Source organism: Carassius carassius, chromosome 27 (genome assembly GCF_963082965.1).
Source record: "Carassius carassius chromosome 27, fCarCar2.1, whole genome shotgun sequence".
NCBI lineage: Eukaryota > Metazoa > Chordata > Actinopteri > Cypriniformes > Cyprinidae > Carassius > Carassius carassius.
Window position 1 is genome coordinate 10098964 of NC_081781.1, and position 25387 is coordinate 10124350.

Consider the following 25387-nt stretch of genomic DNA (forward strand, 5'->3'; position numbering starts at 1 on the left):
TTTGCCCCACTATTTAATATCATTATTGTATAGTTGCCTGCCGAGTGTACTAAAGCGATCATTTGCGAATCCGCCATTTGATAATTAAATCTCTAATAAATCATGAATTGTTAGTCATGACTCGCGCGCTCTCCGCGCCTCCGCCAAACGGAGAGAGAGAGAGAGAGAGAAAGAGAAAGAGAAAGAAAGAAAGAAAGAAAGAAAGAAAGAAAGAAAGAAAGAAAGAATAGAGTGGACAGCTGGAGCAGAGAAGCAGAACTACTGTTCAGGGTTTCAGGTCAGTTTCATCTGTAAAGATGCTTTTTTGTCTTTGTTTTTTTATTTATTTAATCAAGCAGCAGCACGTTGCTCATCAGTCATTACTCAAAATACTATATAAAGGACATCATTATTATCTGTTGTAATGATACAGTAGTAATTTAGCTGAAAAAAATTCAGATTTTTTTTATAGGTTTAGGGGGAGCTACGACAGACAACAACACAACCCTTACGAAAATTAACGTTTTAATATTTAACTATAAATCCAGAGAAAATGGTTACTATTGTTTAACTGTGATAACCAAAAATGTAAAATTATTTTACAAATGTATTTATTTAAAAATAAATACAAATCCATTTGCAAAAAAAAAAAAAAAAAATTACTCAAGGTTATTTTACTTTTATATAGGCTAATAAAAGCATGGTTAATTTTTGTAAGGGAAAAATATGGATTATATATAGGATTTTTCTATAAAGATATTGTAGTATTGTAGAGAGTATTGTATTGTAAAGTATAGTTTTGTTCAATCTTAAGTATTAAAGTCATGAGAGAGATGGATAACGGCAAAATAAAGAGACTGAAGAGAAAAATGAAAGTGAAGGTGCAGTTCAGGAGAGAACTTTTAATTATTTTGCATGTCCCCAAATTAAAGATTTAAAATAGATAAAAAATAGTTTTGTCCATGAATTTGTTTGTATGAGTTTGAATTTTCCAGTCTGATTTTATTTCCCAGTCCGCCCCTCCTGTAAATTAATGGCAAAGACATGGTTTCATTTTCTACACATAGGCCTGCTGAAGCTCGCAGTGTTTTCAACCTCTGCTGCCTCAATATAGGAGTACATGAGCACATAAACATAATTTCTAGAACTGCTCTGTGTCACTTCATGTGCATTTTACTTATTTTGAGAAAACTATCATCATATACAAAGAGACAGCAGTTTAAAAGAAACACCAATGTTTAGGATTTTATTACACAGAATACGTCACATGCTTATTAGATAACTGTATTTAAGTTGATGTATATGCTTTTATTTATTATTCTTTAATTTTCACAAATTTACAAAAGTAATCAAAAAGTACTCAAAAGTAATTAGTTACATTACTTTAATAAAGTAATTGAAAAAGTTACACTACTATTACAATTTAAACAGGGTAACTTGTAATCTGTAACCTATTACATTTCCAAAGTAACCTTCCCAACACTGCGAATGAAGCACATGAACAAAGGAATTGGAAGATGCACGCACTTATACAAACAACTATTTTCAAACATAGGCTGATTAACATTACTTGACAATAAATTTGGATCTTATAAACCCCCAAAACACATTTTTTAAAGAGACATTAATTTAAAAACGCCCACAGAAAGGCAAATGTTAATTATAAATCCGTAAATGATGATAATAATAAAATGGCTTTTATAAATTGATCCCTTCTAACACAAAACTCAATATCAACAGATAAATGCAAGAAAACTTTAACAGTAATTATCTAGCATACCACATTGACAGCTTTACTGCTATTTTTCTGCTTTGAACGCCTTGTCGTCTGTATAGTAACGTTACATCAACCGTCCATTGCTCTCTTTCGTCACTTGCTCAAGTTCAACCACTCATGTGTAACAGTTTCGCTGGTGCGTCAGAGGCAGAGAAATGACTATTCTTCTGGTAAAGTCAGAGGCAGAGAAATGACTATTCTTCTGGTAGATTTTACCGTTAAACAACTTAACATTTGCATTCATGATGATGATATCAACAAGTTGAACAAAAACGTACCTGTAGGTTCACCAATCAATGTTCATCCACCGCCAATGACATGGAAAATGTTGACTCCCGCGATTCCCGCCTGGATGTTGACGCATGCGCACTTTGCAGTGCCAAAGCTAATATTTAGGGGTAAATTTTACTTATTTTTTTAGTCTTGCAGTTAATACTGTTAAAAAATAGATAGTGTAGGTAGAATGTACCCATTATTTTTAAACTGATTTTCATGGGTTGTATTTAAAACCCTCAAGAGTAATTTTTTACAGTGTACTCCTTTTATCCAGTTAGGACAGAGATTTATATGTTTCTGGAATGCATGCTGTGTTTATGTGTTGCCTCAATGGTTATTTTCAGATCATAATTAGTGTACTGTAGGTCAAACATGATTGGCTGTAATGGGTTTAATAGGCAGGTTATGAAAGGGTTACTCCACCCCTAAAGGAAAATTTTGTCATTACTCACCATCATGTCCTTCCAAACCTGTAACACCTTTGTTCATCTTCGGTACACAAATTAAGATATGTTTGATGCATTCTGAGAGCTCTCTGACCCTGCATAGACAGCAATGTAAGAAACACAATCAACATCCAGAAACCTAGCTAGGAGATCGGTAAAATAAACCATGTGACATCAGGGTTGAATGTGTAGGATGGTGGTTGAATGGAATTATGGTGTTGTAAATACTCGGGCCGAGGTGTCAGCATAACTGATTTTCACATCAGTGAATAACAGTGAGACAGTAGACAGCAAGAGAGTGAAAGGAAGTGTGGGAATTAGAGACTTTCATGCCAATATGATGAAATTGTTGCAATATTTTCATTCATTCCATACATAATGGCTTATTCTTAAATGATTGAAATTCATTTCACATAAGTTGCAACTATGCATATATTTTGTTTTAATATATAAGTAAATTATATATTTATTTAAAATGTAAAAATGGCTTATGCATAAATGCTTAAATTTTTTTTTTTACAAAAATAAAAGTAGCGTTGATGTATACATTTTATTACAAAATGTATTTTAGTTTGTTTCATTTCATTTTAGCATTGATTCTCCAAACCGCTTGTCCTGTATAGTTGTTTTGTTTTTGCATTTTGCCTTGCATTCATAGTCTACTAGGCTTAAAAAATTGAAGAGGATTCAAAAAAGTGCTTATTCAAATGGACATGATGCTACTTGCCTATGTATGGGCACATATAGACAGATATTGCATATGTTTTATGACCTTCATCACAATGGCAAACCACATCATTTGTCATATCCTTTAGTTTTACTCCAACTCATTTTTTTCCCCGCAGTCATTTTGATCTGTTATTTTGCCCCCTTGAGTTTCAGCTATTTTCTGTCATTTCTTGGAGCATGCTGGTACCATAGCATGGAATGGCTCTTTGACTTTTTTTGTTTTTCCCCTCAGAAATCAGACATTTTCTCAGCTGTTAAATTGTGCTCCCGTTGCACTGAAGGGAAATTAATTACTTTCTCTCTCCGCCTTCCTCTTTTGGAGGAGAACAAGAATAAGAGTCACCACAGGGGAGAATTCACTCCTTTTGCCATAGAAGTCAATGCATTCTCTGTGTGTGTGTGTTTGTGTGTGTGTGTTTGTGTGTCCCAGTCTAGCTGTTTCATGCCCTCTCTCCTTCTCCTTCTATCTCGCTTGCTTTGTCTTTTCATGTTTAGCCCTTCTGCTATTCGTGCGTTCTCTTGCCAGCTCTCTCCATCTGTAAACATGCTGTCTTTACCATTTAGAGCTGTAGCCTGAAAGATGTTCTACCTCTCACATATTTAGTCTTGGCTTATGATTAGCTGATAAACCAAACACTTTATCTTCTGCCTTCAGTCTCAAAGATTTGCATATTTACTGCATGGTCATGCATTTTATTCTTGTGCTTGGTATATAGCTGTTCAGTTCACAGTCCTAAAAACCAGGGAGAGATTTAGCAAGCCATGGATTCCCTCAGGAAGTTTGTTGAGACTATGGTTAATGTTATCTCCCCGTTTCATTCTATAACATATACTAGCGTTCAAAATGTTTCTTGGTGATTCCTGAAGGATCATATGACACTTATAGTAATGGCTGCTGGGAACTCAGCTTTGCCATCACAGGAATAAATTACTGTACATTTTAAAACATATTAAAATAGAAACTAGATGCCCTTCACAAACTTTTGAATGTTACTGTACATTACAGTCAAACCTCAAAATTGCTTTGCAAACAAATTGCTGCATAACGGTTACACCAGTTATTGAATTAAGCAGACATTTTGTAGTTATGTATACAGCAGCTTTGTTTTAAAATAACATTTTTAAGATTAAAATGTGAAGTATGGTTTTGCATAACATGTTAAGAAACAATATGTAAGATATTAAAGTCTCTTCAATACTGTCAACCACAGATATTACTCATAAAATGATATTTTAAAAACTCATTAGTAATTCCTGAGGGAACCCTTGTCAAATTAGCATTCTGAATTGGCCTTCAAATAGACGTCAAGACTGAACAGTCAAAAGTTTTGTAAATCTCTCTCTTTCTCTCTCTCTCTTTCTCTCTCTGTTTCCCGCCTTTTTCTCAGTGTGAGATGAAAGATGTCGAGGATGAGGAAAAGCAAACTCTTGACAACAGCAGGTGAGACTTTGGTGTTTACACTCAATTTCCAATTGAAATATTCACTTAAAAAACATATTATATAAGGTATAATGTACTACTTAACAGATACATAAAACAAAGAAAAATGTAGAAGATTGGTTGGCAAACACAACAGTCAATGTTAATGGCCATTATACTAAATATCTGACGGCAGAATGCAACGATTGACCAATCAGAAACAAGTATTTTAAAGAGACCAGTACACATGCAATCACTTTTGCCACAAGTATTTTTTCCCAAACAATATCTATCAATATCTTTGTTATTCTCTGCATATATAAGATAAAAATATAAATATATCAAGCTGTTTTCTCATTAAATGTCTTTGACTTGGAGTGCTATTAGACCATTAAGTGTGATTGTAGGTTTGATGAGGTAAATTGTTGTGTATTATATAGCTGAATGAGTTTTTGAGGTTAAAGCCGAGGTTGCCAGAATGAGTGCTGATGATTGGAGAGCTGTTCTGTATTTGGATCAATAGACAGAAACAGAGAATATAAGCCGGCTGATTATGCATTGTGCCACATTTTCAAATAGCTTGAGGTTTTTTGTTTTCATGAAGAGTTTTGAATTAACATTCTTAGAGAAGAACAGCATCCGTGTGTGTGTGTGTGTGTGTGTGTGTGTGTGTGTGTGTTAATGTGTCCGTATGAGTTTGTGTGACTTTGTCACTATGCGCTTTGGCATTTAAACAAAAGGTGAGTGCGATAAGGAGCAAATGTAGAGAGGATAAAGGAGAGCTTGACTATACATTCATTTATTCACAGAAGTTCACATGTGACCATGTGCGGCTTTTGTGATCACACAGTGCACCGGGTGTGTGTATCATCACTTAAGATTCAGATGGCACATTTGCTGTCTCCTGAACACCTGTCTTGTCGCTCCTCATTCTGTCTTGCTTTAGTTAGTCCCAGAAAAGGCCATCCGAATGGAAATCAATTTAAATCGACACACCACAGAGTTCTGGGTGGCATTCTTTTCTTAGAGGATACATGACACTGGCCACAGCATGATCCTTTTAAAGTATATCTAATGTTTTCCCAATTAGAACTCCAAAGGTTTCATTCAGCACAACCTTTTGCTTGTAGAGCCTTAAAGGAGTTCTGTTGTCCTTTACTCGCCTTGTTGGGGGTAAAGCATTACAAGTAATGCGAGTTATGTAATCACATTACTTTTTTTTTCAAGTAATTAGAAAAGTAACACATCACTTTTTAATTTACTAGAAAATATCTGAGTTATTTTTTCAAATAAGTAACGCCAGTTACTTTTTTCCCATTTATTGACTGAAAGATCTCCTGTCCCCTTGTTGAGAGAAATCGGAAGTAAGATGTTACTTTAGTTCTAGAATAAATGTGAACATGCATTAATTCATCTCACTCACACACACACACACACACACAGAAAAAAAACAGATTTAGTTTTCATCAAAATTAGTAAAAACAGTTAAAAGCAATTGAGAATATGACTCAAAGCTGCAATTAAATACATTAAATGTAACATTAAATATGTTAAATGTATTTAATACAATCCATTTTAATAACCAATTTGATGCTGACCTTTGATGATCCAACGCAACCATACTAATAAAAACTACACAAGATAAAATAACATTTCTTCTTCAACAAAAGTGTTGAAGTTTCTTCTTCTTTGTTCTATACTGTACAGACGTGAATTTACATTTCCTTTAGCCTGAAGGTTTTTATGTGAAAGGGTTTTACATTTGCCAAAGTCGAACTTTTTATATTAAATTTAAAAGTAACGCAGAAGTAATGTAATGCATTACTTTCAATAAAAAGTAACTAAGTAACCTAATTAGTAACTTTTTTAGAAAGTAATGCAATATTGTAATGCATTACTTTTAAAAGTATCTTTCACCAACACTGCTCACCTTTTTGTCATTTCAAATCTGTATGACTTTCTATCTTCCGTGGAGCATAAAAGATAAAACAAATTGTTTTGTTGTGGTTGCTGTTGTTCATATAGTGGATGTCAATGGTCACTAGAACTGTTTGGTTACCAACATTCTTTAAACATCTTTGTTGTTGAACAAAGAATGAAAGTTTCAAATCAAGAGTGATTAATTGATAAAAGAATTGTATTTTTTGTGTGAACTATCCCTTAAATTATTCTCCAAACATGAGTTAAAATAGAAGCTCTGGTGGTACTCTTAATATATACTCACGTAGTCTCTGTAGACAGTAAAAAAAAAATTGAGAATTTTGTGAACTCTTACAGTGAACAGTTAAATTCCAGAAAGTGGAGGGGGGAAAAGCATACAAGTGGTCTAAATGTCTCGTACGCTATAATCATCTTAAGTCATATGATAGCTTTTGTGTGATTTAAGTCAACTAAGCCAAATATGCTAATGGCATAGATTGGATGTCACTAATATCAAACATAATTCGTTTTTGCATTTCTTGTAACCGAACACCACAATGCCAAACTTGCTCGAGTACCTGTGATTGAAGAGCTGTAGCAGATCAACTTAAATTTCATTTTATGTCTTTAGAAGACTTGGAACACAGTGCATTAGTTATATAGACCATTTTATGGCACCTTTTATGGTTCTTTTATAGTTAAAACTGTTGTTTTATACAGCAGAGAAGATCTAAGTGAACAAAAACATGAGGTTGGGTTTGTATTTTGTTTATGAACCTTTCCTATAAGGTTTAAATTTTCATAGCCAATCTATGTATCCTTTAAGTGCTGTAATGAATGTAATTTCGTTTTCCAGGTTCCTCGTTGTCTCTGTAACTGTGGATTATGTTATTATCTACAATAAAACATTCTGTGTATGAAAGATCAACTTCAGTTATAAAAGGAATCTGTATGTGTGTGTGCGATTACATTTGATTGTGATTATGTGTGTTTATCTCAGTCGGCAGTGGAGTTTGTTAGAAAGCTTCTCTCATCTCTCGTAAAAGTCAGGAGATAAGCATATGCGCTGTTTTATAGCTGCACGCGCCTAATATGCCATGATAATTATGATTGGATTTTTTTTTTCATTATACAGAGCTCTCCTATTAAATGTTTGACGGTGCCTTGTGAACTTCCATGATTCTTATTTGATGTCATTACATCTTTAGCTCTGTTTTGAGTGTTGGTCTTTTCTCTACACAGGTTGGAGACGGAGCAGTTCCCCTGGGTGGGTCTTACATCCGTCCTGCTTGCACACTCCTCAAGTCTTTATCAGTTCAACATCTGGGATGATGTTCTGACCATGTCCCGCTCACCGTACCTGACCAAACACAAACTTAACACACAGGTAAGAGTGTATGTGTCATCATCACTACACACTAATGGCACTGACAGCATGTTTAGAGTACAAAAAAAGAATCTGTGAAGATGCTAACAACTCTTCTACCTTTGTAATAGATCTCTGTGCTTTTCCTGTAACTTGTTACTGTGAATGCAGCTCTGCTATGTTGATAATAGCGTGAAATTCACACTTCACTTCCATTTATTCTAGTGCACTGGGTACATTTGCTATCTGCTGTTGAATGCTGGGATTAGGCTGCCTGCTCTGAAGTTGAAGACAGAGAGCAAGGATGAGCATCTGCAAACTGACCCAGGATCAGATCAAAAACATCACTGATGTAAGTTTCATTTTGACTGTGTTTTCTCTCACGACAATGATTTCTTTTATTTATTTATTTATTTATTTTACGATGACTTTTTTCTGTTTGTTTTCTAGGAATATAATCCATGACTTTGGCATTCCTAGTTCAACACTTTAACAAATGAGGTACAGGAACAATGTTTTAATCATGGCTTTGTTGACAATATTTTTGAATTTCAACCAATCTTCATTGATGTTTTCTGTTGATGTGTGAACAAAATGTTGCTAAACATTACTAGTAGCATGCCTGGCGTTAAAGAGCATGTCATATGGTATTTTAAAGTGTCCTAATATTGTGCTGGAGTCTCCTACAGCAGGTTTAAATACATCTAAGGTCACAAAACATTTAAATTTTCTCAGAATATACATTTAATATTAGAGTCATTTGCCAATTGATTCCAAAATGATTTGAACCCCTCCTTTCCATAAGCCTACTCTGCTCTGATTGGTCAGCTGGTCAAGCCTGTTGTGATTGGCACAGAGAGGAGTCTTTGAGCCAGTTAGCCAGCACTACCATTGACAAAGAACCTTTACGTAAAACAATAATAAAGTGCTCAAATCCTTTCTTATAATAATGACAAAATACATAACACTTATGCAAGCGAATCGTGCACACAGCTAAAGTTTAGCTGCTAAACTGTGAACACTTAAATCAATAATGGTGAATAGTCTATGTTAGCCGAGTGCTAACGTGACTAACTGATAAAACAATACAGTTTGTAAACCAAAATAGGTCTACTGTAATGTTTGAAGAATGACAGACAAAAGACACTGTCTTAACTTTGAATCAAAATGCAGAACAGCTGTATCACAGGCACAGCAGCCAAACTAACTCGCTCGTCTCCCGCATTAACCCATTAACTGCCTGTGCAGCAAAATAAACAGCAATTTCACAATGATTATATAGTCTGTGTGCTTCACTACATTCTTTATTATTAACAAAGTAATCAGAACAACATCAGTCTATAATAATCTACATGATCAGGCTTCAATATAGCAGAATATTGTGTTGATGTTGTGTACCTGACATGACATGTGACATGTACCTGATGTATATCCAAATTTAGTGACACTGGATTAAATTGAAATCTAATTATTTTGAATCAAGAGCTTGTGCATCGAATTGAACTGGTATGTGAAATGTCAATAGCCAACCCTAGTTTTAAGGAGGCATTTCTGCAGTATTATTTAGTATGACTTATAAAATATTATAGTGTGTATTAATATTTTGAATTACTTTTAGTTTCTTTACATTTTAGATAAATTGTATGTGCATTTGGAAATTTGTATTTAGCTTTTAATTTAATTGTACTTTTATTTCAGTTTTCGTTTGTAATTTAAGTATAGAAACTTAAACATATTTCAGTTATTTCCCAAAACAGCTTTTATAATTTCAGTGTAAATTTTTAAGTTTTTCTTCTAGTTTTTTATATTTTTAAACGGTTTTAGTTTTAGTTTAAGTTAACAATAGCAACACTTCTGTGCTCATTATAATAAGAACGGTAGCCATATTGTTCGCTTGCAGAGTAGATAAGGTTTAAAAATATTTTAAATTACATGTAATCTAGAGATTAATCAGATCATATTATCAAAGGTTTTTAGTGAAATTAACATAGTTGATAAGTCATCGATTGGAGGGTCATTTAAAATCTAACCAGGCTATTTTATCCATTGCCCTGTGGACATTCTGCATTTTCTAAAAGTGGCCTATAGGTTAAATAATTGAAGTATTCCTGTCATTTGTGCTAACAGCAATAATGAGAAAAAGAGATATCATTCACAACCTATTGCTGGACAAGTCTAACGGTCAAGGGTGTATTCTTGTCAGCTAGCAACCACTGTCACTAGTAATGTGGATTCAATTAAACTTAACTGACTGTTGACACCAGAAGTGACTGTGAATCAGATATGTGCTATCAGAGCAAGCTTACCTCTGACCGTAACCTCTATCTCTCACTGACTGCAGGTCAGATAAAAACCAAGCCCTCACAGCACCATCACTTAATTTATCCTCTCAGCTCTGCTAGAGGGCTAGATAAGCAATGGTTGTTGTGGGAATGGCTACACATAAAAAAAATAAAAATAAAAAAAACACGTAGACTCTTCCCATAGACCTTGAAAACATGATTTGATTAATTTGCATTAATCTACATGCTTTTAATCTAAAGCAATTTACTCTACACTAACTTCTGCTGCTATTCCCTGATATAAGCCAAGGGTTAAAAGCCTTGCTCAGCTGCACAATGGTGGAGGTCTCAGCAGATCATGTGTTGACACAATGGATTTGCATACCTTTCATTTCTTCTTTTTTTTCAGTAATTACAAGGAAATCTGCAGAATTAAATATGGTAAAAGATTGGAAGTAGTGCACTCTTCATCTGAAAGCATTAAAAAAGAGAACCGAAAACAAATATTTTTTTTTTCTTTTGAAGGGGTGATATTGAGAAATCAAAGTAACACCAAGTAGTACAGTTATTAAAACCAAACGATATTCATAAACACCTAATGATGATAGGAGTTACATGAGGGAAAGTCTGACAAAACTTGCACTTGCATATCCTTCCAAAGGATCCTACCTTTCAGAACGACTGACTGAAGTTTGTTTTTAACAAGGTCCCTTATCATAGCCTGATCATAGCACAGCTTGAACCGCCACGCTACCACCACATCTCACCGCGATGCTGTTCACCTAAAAATTCATCATAGCCCAAAAACTGACTAGGGAACTGACTGGATAAGCTGTGTCTCAGAAGGATCAATTAGAGCTCACATTCTCACTGACTCTAGATCAGATAAAGCCATGAAACTGAGAAGAGCTCACTTAAAATTAGGGTAATCTCCTTCTCTCGAGGCAAAGGTGATGTGCTTTCATCTCCAAACCTGGCAGAGAAATGGAGGGAAGCCAGAAAGAAAGAAATGGGTGAATTTGGGTATGTTGTTGACTTTTTTTTAAAGAAATTATTTTTGAGTCAAGAAGATTTGTTGTGTTTGTGTGTGTGTTTGCGTGCGCATATATGCTTGTCTATGGCTTCAATTGTGGTGTTCTGTCCCAGATTATTAAGCCTGATCATGATTATTTGATCTAACTGTAGATGTTTGTAATAATTATTGTTTTTTTTTTCTTTTTGCAATGAAATGTGCAATTTTATGGTGCAGTGGTGTATTATAAACTCAAACACATGATGTTAACCGGTTTCAGCTCTCAGGTTTGACTTTATTGTAATATTATTTTTCACCCTTATGATATGGATCGCCTTAAAATGATACATTAGTGAAGAAATTGGGACAGATATATATTACTAGTACATACTATTTTAATATTCAATGACAAAAATATATTACCCCAATATAATATTCAGGTTATTTCTGCCCCAAGAAAACATTGATGTGAATGGAAAGACCAAGATTAAAGAACCCAAAGAAATATTTTAAGCATTTGTAAATATTTAAAACATTACCTATTGTTTAACATAATATTAAGATTAAAATGGACCCCAAGATAAATAATTTAAACATTTGTAAATATCTGACATATTACTTATGCAAAATTAATAATACTAAAGTGGACCTCTTATAGTATTTTATTTAAAAAAAAAATTGTAAATATATATATATATATTATTTTATACAATTATTGTTATACCATTAATCTCATTTAGTTGTATGACAATTAATTCATCAAACACAATGTGATTGGTGGTTTGTGTTTCTTGTTCTTCTTGGTAAGTTTATCATGTTGTAATCTATCTTTAGTGGTAGAGGGAGTTTGCTTCAAAAGGGCACTCCCCTCTGAACGCTAAAGAATTTTATTTATTTACTAACCCTTCTGCCATGCTCCAGCCTCCACACACACACACACACACACACACACACACACCTTGTCCTCGTTTCCCCTTCCAAACTGTTGCTTACTAAAAGCCTGACATTTTGCTTCATTCTCAGTAGAGCAGTTGCAGCTGTCATTATGTTAGATTTTTTTTTATTCTTATCGTTGTTTTGCATAAATTCACTCCTCTGGCAAGCTTTAAACTTTTGCTGATGTTCAACCACATTAACAACGCTGAATAATTAATTCCAGACAACATCTTAATTCTTTATGTACGTTTTTGATGAGGACTTCCAACCGTAGATGTCGAGCGGAAGCATGTGTCATCTTCACAAAAGTAATCAAGTATCATTCATATTTGACTCCTTCAGCTCTGTCTTCTCCACACATATTCGGTCACACCTCAGCCCCAATGCTTCCTTTTTCCCCTCCGATTATATTTGAATAGACTCATCAGTGCCATTCAATTGGCTTTCTGTACCGAGAGCAATTACATAGCGTTCGGCCCATCTCTGTTTGTATTGTGCGATCTGATGTGCATTGTTTCCGCTCATAATAAGCTTGTGTTTTATAATGGACTTATTGCTCCGGAATATGAATCATGTTGAACAAGCATGGCTTTTATTATTCTCTGTGATGAGGCTGTTTTTGTGGAGATCATTTTATTTAATTAAGAACAACAATCAAAAATAGAGGAGGAAATTATGAAGTGATTATGTAGGTTATTGTGTTCTTTTATTATATATTTTTTTCTGCAATTTTAAGTGGCCTGTTATTAATTTTGCTAGTAATGCGCTGCGTGTATCTATTTGTTTATGTGACAGCCTTGTCAGTCTTGCTGTTGAAACGATCTTGTAAAACATTTGTTCAGGAGACGCTGTTTCACTGACAGAAAAGATTCAGTTAGACAGTTTAAAGCCAATTGATGAAGAATGCATATGGATTAGAACACCGGATGTCAGAATCTGTTGGACCATGAAGATTTGACCCTAGAGATGTGAGGAGTCCACCATTAAGACAATCACGTCTTAATTTTCTTCTCTGCAGTTCACTCGATCCAATGTGTTTCCAAGAAATCACAGTTCAGGAAGTGTGAATGAATTGGCCTGTAATGTGAAGAAAGAGGACATGAAAGAAAGGGACAGTATTCGACAGTTCGGCTGAATGATTTTGGTATAGGCCATTTTTAAAAGGGTCATTTTTTTTTCTTTCCATCTCCAGGCATGCCAGCATTCAGCAAAATCTCCCAGAAGCTATTTCGCTGGGAAATTGTTGGTACTTCAACACTTTATGTATCTTTAGTTCTCAGTCCATTACCTTTACTTTAGAATAATTCCTGACTTAAACAAAAAAAACAATGTTTTTGTCATTATTGATTCAGGGAAATTCTGTTAACTCAGCACAGAAACTATATACTAAAAAAAAAAAAAAAATTAACTACATTTTTTTATCAGATAAATGCAGCATAATGGATTTCTTTCATGCACATTAAAAATCTTACATTTGATCTTTTGAATGGTTGTATTACTTCAGCAATTTTCCAACAGTGATGATATATTAATAGGTATTAGAAGTAAAGAAGAGAAAATAAATTGATTGCACTTTTAGGTTTAACAAATGTTAATGAGTTAGGTATAATGAAAGATAAAACATTTGCATTATACTAGGTTAATGTTAATTTATAATATAACAGTTGTTAATTTTCAATTCATGTTTGTTTATAATGCAATAATGGATGTTAATAAATTGTATTACTGTTTGCAGAAATATCATAGATTAATAAATGCCGTATTGATCGTTGTTAGTTAACAGAGAGCAGAATAAGACAAAGAAGCTGCAACATGCTATGTTAGACCTAAAAAAAAAATTGCCACGCATGTTCTTGTTAGATTAATGTCACATTAGTACATCAAGCGTTACAGTATCTGATGGGTAAAAATAGCGTGTGACAAAAGGTTTACAAAGCTGTCTGTCAAAGTAAAAGATTTTTTGCAGCGCAGCCTCTGAATCTATTTAAGATTAAACTGTCCCTAAACTGCAGGTGAACTCAGAATAACGTCTCAATCATATGATCTCTTCATGAGTAGGAGATTCTTGGCCAAATACACTGCAGTGTGGACCAGACTTATCAATGAGTCGTTGTGATTGTGTATCTCTTTTCTACCTCCCTTCGGTTTTACCTTCTCTGGTTTACACCTAATTAGATTTTTGCTAAACTCCAATATGCGGGTAATAGTTTGTGGTTATATATTTCTCATCCACCCCCTCCTTTACCGCTGTCGTCTGTAATAATAAAACTGCTTGGTGTTTTCACAAGGGCTGCTCTGAAAGAGGTACTGCAGAGACCCGGCTGTGTTTTGGACCTGCTCCTCTTCCTACTCTGTCCTTATCCAAACCAGCTTTATGATTTAAATGATAAAAGAAAAGCCAAGCATGCATCATTTATGAGACGGCAAACACCCTCCGTCATTCCAATTAAAGCTGCATTGCAACCAGCACAAAAGCCAAAAAAACTAAACAATTTATGAGTCAAAAACATAGTTTTTTTACGAGCTCTTTCCGTATTCCATGTGTGCATTAGCAGATATTAGTGAACATTATGTGGATATGTAAATAGGCTGTGTTAATGAGTGGTTTTATTTGTGTGAGAGCAAAATGTCCACACAGGGATGGAAAACACCCGAATCCCTTACCAAAAGTCCCCACAACAAAATAGCTTAATAAACAACTAAATAATGTCTTAATGAAAAGATGGTTAGAGGATAGAAAATATAATTAACTCACTATATAAAAAAACACTAGGTCAATAGAAGTGACTAATATGATAGAAAAACCAACATGTTTGTGTTTGTGTGAACATTTATGCTTTTAATCAGTTCATCTTCCACAGATACAGTGCCAATGACAAACATGCAACCAGCCCTACACGCACACACACACAGACACACACACACACAGGAAAGGCCACCCTAGAGAGTATGGGGCATTTTATTCTAGATCAATGGGTTTACCTTTATCTGGGATTTTATCAGGTTATGGTCTGAAATATTTATGGTTTCGTGTGCTCATGTTTCTGACTTCCAGTGTGATCAAAGTTGCTTCATTAACCTCTCTGCTGGGGCCTTTAAAGGACATTTCCCCATAACAAAAATCAAGCCGTTTTATTTCCATTTGTTGGCAGCAATTGATGTTTTGGACCACTGATCGTTGTGAGCAATATACTCAGCCTCAATCAAATATTGTTTGTTCAGCTTGAAAAGTTCATTTTTTGGCATTTTCAGAGGCAGAGGTAAATTTACTCACTCTCTCTTCTTTTCAAGTGATGTATGTTCAAAATATTGGATGTTGGTCCAAACCTATTTAACCTCTGCAGAACACAAAAGAAGATATTGTTTTGACCAGGGCTTGAAAATGAAAGAAAAAAAAAATCCAATCAGGTCACTGCGAGCAGAATCTATATTTTAACGTTTCTGTTACTGCATTCCTCTGTATTATTATCGTTCTGAAACCGATTTGTCTAGGAAAAAAACTGATTAATAACATTATTTTAATTTATTTTAATAAAGTTTTTTACTTTGCCTATAAATAATAATAATCATCATCATCATCATCATCATCATCATCATCTAATAATAATAAAGTACAGCGTTTTCTACCCTAACAAGAAGAGATCTGGTAGCCTATCTTAACCCACTTAGTCACAGCCAATACAGCATCATCTTTTCTAGATTTTGGCCAAATTATAGGTTACTAAACAAAACAAAAACAACAACCTGATAATGCTTTAAAGACATTAAAGTACTTTTTAGGATATTTAAAAATGTTTGCTGCATTGTTAAAAAAATGCTACTTACGTGAAATTGCATTTTGAGAGGGAAAAAACATGAGTCTCGTAGGCACATGTAGCATTTTATTATTAGGCTACATTTAGAAATAATGTGCTAAAATGCCAGTAAAGCATAATGTTTACAAACATTTTATATTTTTATTTTGCTTTACCTGCATTTTAGCATATTATTTCTAAATGTAGCCTAATAATAAAATGCAACATGCATTTTATTATAATATATATAAATGATATATTTTTAATTAATTTCTAAAAAAATATATCATTTATATATATTATAATAAAATGCATGTTGCATTTTATTATTAGGCTACATATATACCGTGCCCTCCATGAGTATTGGAATAGTAAATACAAAAAAGCTTTCTTTGCTGTGGAGAGAAAATAAGCTAGATAGGGAGACGAAACTCTAAAAGTGCTGATCTTTTTAGCTGGTAAAACATCTTTGTGTTGAATCACCCAATAATAAAATTTGACATTCTGTAGTTTTGTCTCATATTCATCTCTTAATCATATTTACAGATTTCTTGACTCCACAGCAAACAAACTCAGAATGTATTTCGTCAGTACATTCATTTTCATCATTTTCATTGACTTCAAAATCAATATTTGGATGGCAACTTATTTACCACATCCACCATCAAATGACAGTGACATTTATATTTCATTGTGTAGGTAATTGCCCTGTAGTAAAGATATTCATGCCAGTTCAATTTTTGCTGATGATATATTTTTGTTTTATGGCTGCAGTAATTATAAGTGAAACATCACGTCATCATTGTTTATCAGACACTTTGAGGACTAATGGTGAATTGCATGTATTGAGTAGTCAGATATTTAAATATTGTTGCGCAGGAAAAATATACGAACAACAAAAAATTGATGTCTAACTTTAAAAAATGAAGAAGGGAGAGTGTAGTGAAAGACACTAAAGTCGCTAAAGACCCGAAGTCTTAAATATATAATTTAGATGTAGAATTATTATTATTATATAGAATTAAATTGTTCTTAATATTTCAGCACAATTTTATTAGATAAAAATATATTTTATGAAATAGGATTCAGCATATAATGCTTTTCCTGAGTTGCCAGTTGGATCAATAAGCCCTCATCAAGTATGTATTAACAATACAACACCAAATATTTGAAGAATTACCATAAAAGAGGGTTGAGATACATGACCTTGTGCACACACCTGTAGCTGAATATAGTAAAATACTATCTGTATGCCATCTTCTCATTCTGTTCATTTTCTGTTCTTGTCTGTCCAGAGGAGAGGGATTGCACAGATCTGCTGTCTTTCTCATTCTCCGTTTCTGACACATTCCACACTTACTGCCATGCCAAGAATTCCTGTCTGGCCACCCATACATAAATGCATCCATTCCTTCCTCACTCTCTAATGTGCCTACCTCAGCTCTTTCTTTCTCTTATACATCTATATACAGATATATAGCGATGGATTGATTGATGGAAAATAATGCCCTTAATAAGTAGCCTATAGGTGAAATAAGTTGCCGTTTTTAAATAATCTAAAAACATGTTGCAATTTATTAACTTATCAAAGTATACTAGCATTGCTAACTTGACATCGCAAGTGGTAATTTTAATAAATTTTTTATATTATTGTAAAAACTGGTCTCTGAGGGAAATGGGTCTGTGAGTAGAGACTTATTTTATCTCATGTTTTCTTTTGTTTAGTTTTTTTTCTCTCTTCACAGTTAACTTTGACAGAGTTTGTTCTTGTTAGACAAACTATGGCACATGAACTATTTGTATAGCGCATTTCCTACATGCTGGTAATTGAGTTTCACTTTAAATTCATTTAGGTTTGTTGTGAATACCACTATAATTTATTTTATACGTTTATATAAATGTATTTAACATTTATTCCATATATTATAACATGTAGCTAATAATAAAATGTGACTGAGAATATGTATTTTTCATCTCCTACTTTTTCAAATCTGCGACTTATATTAAGGTGTGACTGAATATACAGTATATGCCTACTTTATAAGTAAGTGCTATTTGCATCTCTTCTTTCTCTCATTTTATTTCTTCTGTCTCAGTTTTCTCCTTGAAATGATCAGAAATGGAGTTCCAATCAAGGAGAATGAGGGATTGCTTTTGTCTGTCTGTTGGAAGGAGGTGATGAGTAGAATATCTTAAACAGCAGATTACTGCTCTCTCATATTCACATCTTCATTCCTTCAAATGATTTTTCACAAGCCACAGCGTTTTATCTTCAGCATGCATTTGAAACATTAAATGCCTTGTGCCAGCCAGCTCTCTCTCCTCCTCCATGCTGTTTTTCGCTTTCTCGTTGTTTCTCTCCCTCTTTATGAAGTGGTTTCTACAGCTGGCCGGTCTTTCTTCACAGTTCAGCGCTCGACATTTTAGCTCTGACTCTCTCCATGCTCTTCCCTTTTCCCTTCATCTTCTTATTTTCCTCCCTCCCTCCTTCAATCCTTTTCTCTCAATTTCTCTAACACACTCTTTCACTCTGTTTTTCACTCTCTCTTGCTCTCTCTCATTGCACTTGCTGTTCTTCGACCTTTCAGGTCCATCTGTGCTGTTTCTAACGGCTCTCCACAGACGTCTTGGCTGGAAAAAAGAAAAAAGAGTGCAAAACTAGTACAAGGCTTTGAGCAGGGGAGGAGAAATTCACCATCACAGAAACAAGAAAAAAAAACAAGTCACCAGAAAAATAAATAGTTTTAATGTCAAAAAGAATGAATTGGCACTAAGATGTAAATGAATCTACATTAAAAGGTTCTTCTCAATGCGGTCTCAACTTGTGAAATGTGGCTTAGGTGAGATGTCTTGTTTTTGATGGTGACTCCAGTGTGGATATTTTGTGTGGCTGATTCTGTATGTGTCCAAAACTGTTAACTGTTAACATCAACTGTGCCTGTGTAATTCACTCCCTCCAGATGCTGCTAATTTCAAACTCATTTAATTCTGCTAATAAAACGAACACTAATAATAGCTGAAGTATGGCCTTCAAAGCGGTTTTTGTTTCAGACTCTATAAAAACATGTTTTTGCTTTAACAGAAGACTGTGCATTTTGAATGGTTTTATAGAGTTACACATCTTTCTACTGCTAGAATATCTAGCTAAGCAATAATAAATAATCAGTTATTCTCACAAATTGAAACTCATCAACAAATGAGAGAAGGAGGCTGCAGAGTGGTACATTACTGTAGCCAAGACCAGCTCATTTGAGTCTTGAGTCGAGACTGAGACCAGAGGGACGAGACCACGATTAAGGCTGGGTATCATTCAGACATTTTCAATACAATACCTTGATTTCAAAACAATTTTATGAAATACATTTTAATTACACTACACAATATCTCAAAAAACAAAGGTTTTATTTTTTCTGTCTCTCTTCTGAACCACTGCACAAACGAACAAAATGTAACCATCACAATAAATCAGTGCAAATAGTTTTCATCTTTTAGGCTATGTTTACACTAGTGCTTTTTTCTTTTAAAACACATAGCTCAGACAGAATCATCATTTCTATTCATTTTTCAGTGATTTACTGATGGACAACCCATAGACATCACCAGACTCTTGGTCTTATGCTTTGAAATACTTTTCCCCAGCCTTTAATGCAGCCAGTTCCAACTGTTGCTTGTTTTGGGGAGTTTCTGTCTTTAGTCTCCTCTTCAGCTGGTGAAATTAATGTTAAATCAGTCCTTGACTGAACTGCAGGGGGTTTTGTGTCATTGTCCTGATCCAATATGAAGTGCTTTCTAATGAGTTTGGTGACATTTTCTTGAATATTGGTAGCCAAGATGATTTTGTACCCTTCCAAATTCATTCTGCTACTGTCATCATGCATTAAGTCGTCATTAAAATGAAGAGGTCCTGTTCTAGAGACACCCATGCATGCCCATGCCATGACACCACCTCCACCAAGCTTTACAGATGAGGTTGTATGCTTAGGATCATTTGCAGTTCCCTTTATTCTCCATACTTTTAATTTCCAATCACTTAGATAAAGGTCTAATAAAAGTAAAATCTTTGTCTCATCGGTCCATCAACTCAGTTCCCAAACTCTACTGGCTCACATTTGTGAAGAATCTTGCCTTTCTATTTTTGGTGCTGATCAGAGGTGTAGCTTCTGTAGTTCTGTGTCAAACTCTCCTGTGAACTGTAGATTGACAAAGCATCACCCCAGCTTTCTGGAGGTTGTTGGTGATTTTACTGACATGTATTTTAGGGTTCATTTTCACAGCTTTTATGATTTGTCTGTCATCAACTACTGTTGTTTTTCTCAGCCGATCAGGTCGTCGTTGGTTGCTGTTGTCGCCAAACTCTTGTTTTCTCCATGCCCTTTGTTTTTCCTAGTTCTAATTGGCTTCCTCTTTTTTTCAAGCATCCAAATTGCTTGCTTTTCTTTCAGAGTCAGCTTCCTCGTCTTCATCCTGGTTTGTTTGTGTCATCATCAAATGCAAGACTTAGAATGCAGAAGCAATGGATATAACTGATAAGACACATTCCCTGCTTTTAATATCTGAAGAATTAATGCAACAGGACACAGCTGAACACTTAGAAAGGCCTGTGAGGCAACTGTTCCAATACTTATGCTCATATCAGATAGGGAGATGAAACTCTAAAAGTGCTGATCTTCTTAGCTGGTAAAACATATTTGTGTTGAATCACCCAATAATAAAATGTGACATTCTGTATTTTTGTCTCATATTCATTTTTTATTAAATTACAGATTTCTTTACTCCACAGCAAATAGAACAATTTGTTTTTTTTTTCTGTTCCAATACTTATGGAGGAGGGCACTGTAGCTTGATACTACAGTGTGCATGAATGGTCAAATAATATGTGTTTTCGGTCATGTAAGTGCAGCTGGAGATCTTTTCTGAAATGCCGTGTAAACACCAGTATGGACGAGGATCGTTTTCTTTATAAAACATTGTTTTTTAAATGAAACACATTAGTGTATGGGTGATTGGACGCTTACATGCTAAAACCTCATGTGTGAGCCACTTCTCTGGGTGTAACTGGATTAAACTAGTGTTTTTTCTTGATGCCTTACCATACAGTAGCTAATCACCAGCACATGATTTAAGCACAGCAAGCACGCTGCCTGCTTATTGGCTCACTAAGATTATCCCCTTGTTGAAATGTGGTATCGAACAAGTCAACATTTTTCAGTACTCGATAGCATCGAGGCAATTCGGTCGGTGCCTTAAAAAGAATCAACCTAAATACCCAGGCCTACCTATGACCATGAAAATATCAGTCTGAAATATGAATCTTGCTCTTCACTTGGACTTAAATGAAATGTTGTCAACTACAACACTGGATTGATATGGCGACAGTTGTAGAGAATTAAGACAGGAACAAAGATTATGCTGCTTTGAATTATCCATCATACTGAATTGTTAAAAACTGCTTTTAAAGACCTGGTGTAGTGTGCTTGGTTTTTGAAGAGTTAATAATCTGGTTCTTCTCAGAATCACATGCAAATGATAAGTGAGCGTGAATGGATGAATGTGACCATGATCATTGATAATATGCCTAACTGTAGTGTCTGTATCCCTCAGAGAGCTTTGATTACCAACCATCTCTCTTTCTCCTTACTCTCCTTACTTTCCCTTTCATTTGTAGACATAAATGTGTATATAGAAGAAGAAATAAAAAAAATATCCGAAATGTTCACATGCTATCGAAATGTAGTGGGTACACTCACCATTATTTATCTTTGTGAAATCCAGTCATTTCAAAAGGACTCCACAATATCAGGAATGTTGAGGATTTCCCCACCCAGATTTTACAGTGGGTTCCAGTTAATCATGTGGATTCCTGGTGCTGAGCAATAGAAACTGCTTGATCTGTGTGTATTGCTACATTTATTTACAATATAAAATTTACCTTTTTGTCCATGAAGCTTCACTGATGTGACCGCACGTTTAGTGTGTATGTCTTTAAGATCACTGTAAATCTATACTCATTCCATAGGCATTAGAAACCTTTGTGTGAGGTCAGTACAGTGTATATAAACTGCATTTGAGTATTATATCCACTATTAATGTCACGTCACATTTAATATGAGGATGCACACACACGCAGTTAAAGGGCATCATATCTCTTGGCTTGGACTTGCCTTTAATCAAATTTAGCACATAATTGATTTTCCAGTGTTCTGACTCCTACAGTACCACTCCTCTGTGTTCTCCACCTCTAAAGCCGGCAGTTGAATAATTTATGCTTAAAAGATGAGAGAGGTGCTCCTGGTCTCTCTGAGCAGGCCGGAGGTCACAGGAGGGTGGGACATTTCTCTCTGAACTCATTTATATCACATGTGACCTCCTCCAGACATGCAAGTGCAACATGGCCACCAGATAACACCGATAAACAGAATATAGTGTACCCAGGGGAAAGCAGGCATGAGTCTATGAGCTCTATTCAGAGGTGGAAGCGGCAAGATTTAGTCTGTTTATTTGTGTAATAGTGGCTTTTCTGGCAGGTTTTTTTGTTTTGATAAGATCATTTTACAGTGTTTTAAGTAATTAAAATATAGTTTCAGAAATGTACATTATATATATATATATATATATATATATATATATATATATATATATATATATATATATATATTAACATTGTCCATCATTATTTATGACAGGGTCATATAAATTCTATTACCTGTCATTTTAATTAAATTTTTTTAATTATAATAACACATTGAATTGCTTTTATTTTTGTTTTCATTATTGTTTGTTTTTTTATACGTGTACGAGCATAGGATTATGCGTTTATTTATTTATGAAGAGAACAGATGAACAGTGACTGTGCTTCACTTTTCACATTCAACACACACACTGCTGTGACAGCGGAGGCCACTAAAAAAAACGAACTATTCTAGGGCTGGGTAAAACAAAAGAAAGTTTTTTGATTTTAATAGATTCTCATTTTGATGAACCAATATCTTTTCTTCAATCCCAATCAATGCTGTTTTCAGTTGATGAATGAGCAAAACATATAGTACGCCTCCCCTCCAGTAAATTGCAGTGGGCTAAGCTTGGTGCTTTGTGAACATGAAAGAGTATCAGATTTCAAATTCTGTCCATTGTATTAGGAAATTAAAGTAATAAATACTGTTTTGGAGCTCTTTAATGTGGCGTGATAGATCGCTGTAGACACCTCAGATAAAGCAAAGCGGCAAACATCAAACCCATAGCAAAAGACAGGTTTATTTATCTAGTGATGCTTTCAGAATATCTGTTTTACAGTGCAAAACTCAAGATTTAGGTCTGTTTTCTTGCAAAAATAATGAAATGCTTAAATTTCAACAAACATTCAGATTTTAATTACCAAACAATTATGGTTAAAGGGTTGACTTTTCAATATTTTCACCTTAATGGAATGTAGTTTGACTTTAAAATGGGTAATGGACAGTATGATAGTAACAGGGTCTCCTCTTGCTGTACTGTATATATAGCGGAAGGGTGAGCTGGTTATGAAGTCACGTTTCAGTCACTACTTCATATTCATTCCATTGTCTGACAGCAGAAACAGTAAAATATATCAATGAAAATGTTTTTTTTATTGAGAATTTTTTTGAGAATCAAAATACAGTTTGTAGGCACAGAGAGGCAAACAAATGTGGCCTAATAATAAATAATAAATATTTTGCATATTCAGAAGAAGTGAGCTGTCCTGTCCTGCAAAAATGTAAAAGAGAAGTAATGGGAACCTGGTATTTCTATGTTCTTATTCCATGTGTCTAAGTTGGAATCAGCTTCCAGAAGCGATAAGATGCTGAAACACCAGTCACATTTAAATCTAGACTCAAAACTCATCTGTTTAGCTGTGCATTTATTGAATGAGCACTGTGCGATGTCTGGACTGATTGCACTGTAATTTCACTGTTTTTTATGTAAAATCATTTTCTATTTCTAACTGTTTTAAAATTCATTTTAAATAAGTAAATTTTTAATTAATTTTCAGTTTTAAAATTGCTTGTTTTATTTTTGTTATTATTTTTCTTCATGTTTATTTTACTTTCCTTTTTTATGTAAAGCACTTTGAATTACCATTGTGTAATAAATGTGCTATATTAATAAACTTTCCTTGTCTTGCCTTGCCTTGCTTTTAATAGACTATCCTGTGATTAAAAGAAGAAAGAAGAGCTACAAAAAAAATCATAGTAAAGTTAAAAAAAGTTTTTTGTGTCCATATTTACACCTGTGTATGCACTTTTCCAGCATTATAATAAATATATATACACACATACACAGAGGCATGTTTATAAGGACAGAAAATTTAAAAACAATCATAGTTAAGTTAAAGAATATTTGTTGTTGTGTGTCCATATTAAGACAGAGTAGCTATAACAATTACTTGTTTATATAAGATGGAAAATGTAATATATTGTGTGTTGTGTGCTGGGTGAAGTCTGTGCTCATGCACAGATTGTTTGTCGCACTGGAGTGTTTATTGAAATTGATTTTTTTTTCTTTTGCCTCCCTCTCATGGCTTCTCTCTCTCTCTCTCTCTCTCTCTCTCTCTCTCTCTCTCTCTCTCTCTCTCTCTCTCTCTCTCTGTAGGTGACTGAGGATGTGTTTGACCCTGAGCTCCTGTCTCTGCTGTTGAATGCCGGGATGTTGATCAGGTGTGAGGACACAGCTCTGTATTCTTCACTGGTCTCTCACATGCTGGCTCCGGGGGAATGGGATGTGGAGAAGGCTGCCCATGACCTCCACCAGGCTGGCCACAGTGCAGAGGCAAGGTCCTTGCTCCTATCCCACAGAAGATCCCACCCAGGGTAGTTCACCTTCAACAGCGCCCTTTCTGTCATTAGAAAAGTGCTTTGAAGAGTGCGTGTGGGTACAGACTGACACCAAGAGATTATGCCTGTCTGTCTGTGTAAAGATATTTTTTGGTTGTTTGTACAGGACTTCTACCCGCTGGCAAAGGACTCATATCACCTTCCCATTTCTCTCTCTCTCTCTCTCTCTCTCTCTCTCTCTCTCTCTTTCTCTCGCTGTAGTTTTTCTCTCTCCTGACTGAAGCTCGGTGACATGGGTGTAATTACATTACTTCGGCTGTTTGGTCACACTAGCCTGCACTAATAATCATTACAGGCCGAAGTCGGAATTGAAAACGCTGCATGTGTGCTGACAGAGTGTTTTGCGTGTGTGTGTGTATGTGTGACTTCACGGTTGATCATTTCCACACACAACTTTCTGCTCTTTTCTTTTGTAGGTTTATTAATTATTTTCGAAGAAAACAGATTAGGCCTTTAGGCTGACTCTCGCCGCGTGATTGTTTTAACGCACACAGACACACTACAACCTGTGTTGGGTAGCAAAGCAGAAATGCTGACTCATCTATGTATTTTAGGCAAATATATCTGGAGTGCTAAATAAAAACATAAAAACTTTAAAGTT

At 34.7% G+C, this 25387-nt stretch overlaps 1 protein-coding gene across 1 annotated transcript; it reads left to right on the top strand.

The window, feature by feature from the left end:
- The first annotated feature begins 4595 nt into the window (after window positions 1–4595).
- Window positions 4596–25387, top strand: LOC132106676 (NBAS subunit of NRZ tethering complex-like). Its single transcript, XM_059512582.1, has 4 exons — window positions 4596–4648; window positions 7790–7934; window positions 8139–8265; window positions 24545–25387. Exons 1-3 carry the CDS (start codon window positions 4602–4604, stop codon window positions 8262–8264), a joined length of 318 nt encoding a protein of 105 aa, XP_059368565.1. The 5' UTR covers window positions 4596–4601; the 3' UTR covers window position 8265; window positions 24545–25387.